This window comes from Empidonax traillii, unplaced genomic scaffold (assembly GCF_003031625.1).
Source record: "Empidonax traillii isolate 1590-97213 ecotype Southwest subspecies unplaced genomic scaffold, ASM303162v1 scaffold225:size1387458, whole genome shotgun sequence".
NCBI classification, from domain to species: Eukaryota; Metazoa; Chordata; class Aves; order Passeriformes; family Tyrannidae; genus Empidonax; species Empidonax traillii.
Window position 1 is genome coordinate 852,232 of NW_020955418.1, and position 6,002 is coordinate 858,233.

At 44.1% G+C, this 6,002-nt stretch overlaps 1 protein-coding gene across 1 annotated transcript in view; it reads right to left on the bottom strand.

The window, feature by feature from the left end:
* Positions 1 to 6,002, bottom strand: part of SIRT5 (sirtuin 5) — a 10,300-nt gene that overhangs the window by 1,131 nt on the left and 3,167 nt on the right. The window contains exons 3-6 of the mRNA XM_027887950.1: positions 4,305 to 4,530; positions 3,203 to 3,290; positions 2,223 to 2,276; positions 1,198 to 1,321 (exon numbers count right to left, since the gene is read on the bottom strand). Of these exons, the coding sequence (XP_027743751.1) occupies positions 1,198 to 1,321; positions 2,223 to 2,276; positions 3,203 to 3,290; positions 4,305 to 4,530 (492 nt within the window). The remainder of the gene's footprint in view (positions 1 to 1,197; positions 1,322 to 2,222; positions 2,277 to 3,202; positions 3,291 to 4,304; positions 4,531 to 6,002) is intronic.

Below are 6,002 nucleotides of genomic sequence, written 5' to 3' on the forward strand. Positions count from 1 at the left end.
CTCTGGCAGAGACCTGGGGGGCGAACATGGCTGCAGGATAAACCACGGAGGAGGTCCCGACCTGCAGGGACAGGGAGACAAATCACAAGTGTAGCAGGACAGTGGTTAAAACAGACAAAACCAACCCAACCCCTCTCAGAACACTCGATGTGCAAAAACCACTGAAGCGTGCAAGATCCCTGCAGAAATTAAACCAAACCAGTATCTCCAATTAGTGTTACTGCATATAGCTATTTAACTATTTAGCTATTTAACACAGCATAACAATCAGGAATTGTTTCTCTGATACAGCCCAAAGAAGCTTGTTTGTGCATCAGAAGTCCAGATGAAAAAAAAAAAAAATCCCAGAAACAAAACTTTGTCTCTAAAAAACCCAAGACATTCCTTGTGTTACTTGAGATTATTCAGTAAAGGGAACACAATATTCTGAGCAAGTGTTTTGCTCAGGATCTACCTACATGGCGCATGTAAACTACCTCACAAAAAAGGCAGCACAGGATAACAGCTAGCTACCTTCTTACAGCATTTTGTCACTTCTTTTCTTTTAGACTGAGCATCAAAATAATTGTATTTTTCACTGAGAAATTAGACCCACAGAAAGTACAAACCTAAGAAAGGTTTGGGTTGGAAAGGATCCTAAAGATCATCTAGTTCCAATTCCCCTGCCATGGGCAGGAACACGTTTTGCTAGACCAGGCTTATCAGAGCCCCATCCAACCTGGCCTGGAACACTTCCAGACACTGGGCATCTACAGATTCTCTAGGCCTCCTATAAGGTCTCCTCACAGCCTTCTCTTCTCCAGCCCTCTCAGCCTGTCTTCATAGAAGAGGTGCTTCAGCCCCCTGATCATCTTCATGGCCCTCCTCTGGACTCAGTCCAACAGTTCCATGTCCTTCTTACACTGGGGGCACCAGAACTGGATGCAGTATTCCAAGTGGGGGTCTCCCGAGAGCAGACTAGAGGGGGAGTGAAATTCAAGAGCCAAACAATATTGGCTAACCCCTAACACCCGTGTACCTGGTAATTTCTGAGCAGTCTGTGTATATGTCCAAACTTCAAGGTCTTTTAATGTTTTACACTTGACACTAGAGAGTCCCTCACAGGGAAGCAGAGATACATCTTTACCCAGGAGGTGCAACCCCCTTAGCGTGGCTTCCCTGCCAGTTCAGAGGACAAGTGATGAGAGCAGCACTCACTACCAAGCAGAGGTCACAAATATCAAGCTCCTTCTCGACTGCTGTGAGAACGTCAGGATCCAGGGCTTCACCAAACCACACGACGTGGGGACGTAGGAGCCCATTGCAGCCGTCCTCCTCACACCTGTTTCAACATCACAAAGGGACAGCGTTACGCTGCTGACGTGGGCCTTGCAAGCTGCAAGACATCAAAGCAGTTTTTATACTCACTTGGGCACGTCTTACCTTTCATCACTCTCTCCCTTCTCTTTCACAGCCCTCCCCACACCCTCCCCTAATATTGTGCTGGGCCGATTCCATATACTGTGGCTGATTTCACACCACACGTGTTGGAATTACACATGTGCTGCCTGGTCACATTGAATCAGTTGCTGAACAGTTTTTCAACACAGGCACTTAGTTGTGTTCCCCTTACTCATCTCCTGAAATGCATGAAAATTAAAACCTCGGCCTCCATTTGACAAATTGGCTAACTGGTTTTTAAGGAGAAAGTGAACCAAAGGACAGAAGCATCACGTTAGCCTCTTTTTCTTAGGAACCAGACAAAAAATATGGTGGATTTTTGCATCTGCGACTAGAGAAGGTAAAGCTTCGGCCAGAATAAAAAAGCACCCTGGCACATTGAATGCCTGTGAGGGACTATGCAGTGGCTGTACCCCAGCACAGTATTCCAGAGTAATAGTGGGTGGCACCTCCAAAGTAACAAAACATTTGCTGTTGTAGCCCTCATTTTTTGGCTGCAGTTCTCTAACTACTTCACTTACTACAATCTCCATGAATTTAGGCAAGTTTCATCTTGGTACTCAAGTACACAAATGCGATGCCTTTGGCATCCTGGTGACTTCTGGTACACACTCCTGTTGTCAGCTGTGCCCCACAGATTTAGACTCTGGGGAAAAGTCCCACACCTTTCTCTCCTGTGGAATGTCTCAGTGTCCTTCCAAAACAACATGAACAGTAACACAAGCCTTTGAGATGCACAAAGCATGAAGAGGTAACAACAAAAAACAGCAGTCCATACATACTGAGGAAGGTCTTCAACTGGAATCGCGGCATCTGCTGTTTCAGGATCTGGAGCCCTGAAATTACAAAATTGAAATACATATTCAATCATAAAAAATGCGCTTTATATATTATATAAAAACTTAGTTTTCTTTAAGGCACACTCTCCAATCAAGGAATCTTTGCAACTCTAGCCAATTTCAACACCTACTGCAGCCCTAAAATACCACACACATGGCAGGCAGGCATTTGTCCAGAATTATCCCAGAGCTGAGTTACTGTCAAGACTGTTCAAGACTGTCAAAGGCACAACAATTATTTATGTAGCTGTCTAAAGCTCTGGTGAAATGCAAAGGGAAAAAAATGCACTAAAAATCTGTGAGCATATGCCTGGCCCATACCCCTGCCCACTTCCATTTTAAACGGTTAAAGAAAAAAGATGGCTAGAAGGAGACTGAAGGATCCTAGGAACTGATGCTTCCATCCTAATTGTTTCACACATCTGTATTTTGAGATCTGTAATCAGGAGAATCTAACTGATGAGCTGAAGGTCAAAAGCTAAAAGGTGCTCAAGGGATGCAGAAGAGGAAAATGGATGTATAAAACTATGACAGTTCATATTAAGGAATAAGAATCTGCCTTAATTAAAAAAAATTGCAAGTGAAAAGGATGGGAGTAAACACACATTCTCACAATTAGTTGACCTCCCATATGAGTCACAGATAAGCTGAAATTGTTCTATTTAAAACATGGACCATGTTGTGCTGACTTAGAGGTTAACAGTCATTCATTTACAGGAGTTCATGGCACCAAGGGCGCTCACTGGAGTTACCAAACAGTATCCTCACATTTCAAAACAGCTGCGTAAAATTTAAGCATTATTAATGCTAAAGTAAAAAGGGGTGGCTGGCTGGAATTCCCAGATGCTCCTGAAATGGCTCCTTTGCTGCTGAACAGCAGACAAAGTGGAAAGCACAGAGAGTTTGGAAAGCAGACACGTTACCCTTTCCCGGCCAACGCGGGGCATATGGGGCTCTTGTAATTCGCAGCTACATTTCCACAGCTGGTGCACCGAGTTTTAAATAAACTACCTGAAATGCACAAAAGAGAAAACATCAGGGATGAAGAGATGGCTCTAAGGTGTGGCTGTACAAGCAAGTGGTTGTGTTTATCCCAGACAGCCTTTATTTGACTTTGAAGACTACACCTGGTGGGTAACTTACTACAGCCAAATGTCGAAAGCCGACAGCGTTACGAATGAGATGCTGTTTACACAGCATTTACCTACACTCTTTGGTTCAGCAACCCAAGGTGACCAGTGTCACCAGTAAGCACACACCCAGCCCAGCAAAGGCAGACAAACCCCTTTCAGCTTAAAGCTGCAGTGAAAACAGCAGCAGTCCCACTAAGCTATGATGTATCACCTTGTTCTACCTCAGGACATGAGTAATACACAGTCCTGTAACAGTATTTTGGAGAAAAATAATAATTTAAAATATCAGGGTGGGAGTGAGGAATGCCACTGACAACAGGAAAAAGACAGGGAGTACCACTGGGTGTGTAAGACAAAGGTAAGGGCATCTCATTCTGTTTCCAGATCCTTTGTCTTCCTGTAACCAAGAACTACACAGGTGGGAACAGGGCAGAACAGGACAGAGGGAAAACACCAGGGCTGGTGAGGCCAGTCTTGCCAATACATCTTTCATTGGTGGCAGTACTGGCCTGGCACCACCACCAGCACACAGTGGGAGGCCTTGGGGATTTTTTACCCCATTTCTCAGTGAAATCACAGTCAGATGTATTCAAGTGGATCTGAGGCAAAACTGAGAAAGCAGGAAGGGAGAACCAGTTCCTGTGTACTGCCAAAAATCCATTAAAAACAGGAAGATGAGGTTCTGAGATTCTAAAGGTGAGAAATAAAGAAAGGATATGAAGTACTTGAAACAGCTTCCAAAAGAGAACAGGGTGTTACCGTAAATAACTTTATGCAAGTTATACTTTTAAAGACAAATTTCTTTTCTCCCAGTACTTATCCTGCTTTATCTTCTCCCCACTCCCCACCCCGGGTTTTCTGGCCTGTAGCAAAGAGGTAAACCAGCTCGTACCGTGAATTTCTAAGAGGTGCTTTGTGCCTGCCTTCCTGTGCAGTTCATCAATATTCTGAGTAATGACCACAACGCTCCTTCCTTGCTTGCTCAGACGCTTTTCGCACTCTGCAATGGCAATATGTGCTGGATTTGGATGTTTACTCAACATCACTTCCCGTCGGTAGTGGTAAAATTCCCACACACGGGAAGGGTTTCGCGCAAAAGCCCCGGGAGTAGCCAGCTCCTGGAAAAGACATAACAAGTCACTCTACATAAAAAGGGCAAGAAAATCCCCTCACTAGATGAAGCCTGCAGGATCACTGCCACTCATACTGCTACTGGCATCACAAGCTAATCAGAAGCAGAGTATTTATAACTAGATGCAGTTCAATAACCCTTATGAGGATGACAAGTCAAGGTGTCTTATCAAATCAGAAAATAACTTACCGAAATACCGTGGTACATGGGTTTACACAGTACACTTGGACCTTATTCTGTACTGCCCTACCAAACTATCAGGAGTTTAGTACAGCACAAAGGAAACTGAGATATTTCAATGCACGCAATTTTTTGACATCCAAACTTTTCCACAGCAGCCATAAAACACAGCGTAATGTGGATATATTCCCTTTGCTAGCAATTTCTTTTCTGCGTTTTTAAGTGTAACATGAGCTAATTTACACACGTTGTCAAAACAAAAGTCTAACATCTTGTCTTTTATGTGCCGATAAAGTTGAAGCTCTGCTTTTCATAGCAGCTTTATCTTTTCTCAAATCAGGAAGTAGCTCCGTCTAACACCTCAATGCACAATTCTGCTGATATTAAAACACTGACTGCAAGTTTCTGTTGCAGCAGGACCAGGCATTTATACACACACAGGCTTTACTTGCATTGGTACTCACTTGAAAGAAAAAAACTCATCTGTAGATTCAAACCACCTTGAAAAACTCAACCTCTCTGATGCCTTTTTGACTTTAACAAATCTTTCAGGAATGTTGTAATAAAAAACCATTAAAAAAGCAAACGTGATTGCAGTGTTTGGAATAGGATGTACTGACAGCATAACAGTTGCTTGAAACATCTGTGGCACCAAGCAGCATGAGGCCCATGAGGCACCTATACAGCAGGCACAGTTTGGTGCTTGCAGCTGCACCACTCCACCCTCAGGGTCTGCTCCCACGTTTTCTCCCACCCCAGTGGCTCCCAGTGCTGGCAGGATCCCTCCACTGAGAGAGACAGAGCTTGATGTGAGGAACCTGCCCCCAAATAGAAGAAAAAAGTCCTAAAGCATTTTTAAGAAGTATTATGAGACACCAAGATTAAAAGAAAACAACTAGTTGCTATCATCGGTTCTTCCTTTGCTAGTTTGGTAAAAGGTTCTTAGGAGTTTAAAACAGGAAAGGCCCCACGATTAAGGAAAAACCTTGAGGGTATCAGAAGATGAGCAAACAGCTGAACTGCAAGGCAGCAAGAGAATAAGGACAGTAGAAAGACCCAGAGCTGCCTGCAAGAATGCTGTGTTACCCAAGCAACTGATAAAATGAAAGGCAGAAAAGAAGTTGCAGCTGCACCAAACAGACCCCCAGGTTACCGGGAAGAGCTGCAGAGGCAGCTGTAGGGAGAGAGCTCTGATCCTGCCAAACTGCTGTGAGAGCACTTCCACGGTCTCAGGTCCTCAGCTGCTTCTGACCCTCCACACTCACCTACCTGATGGAC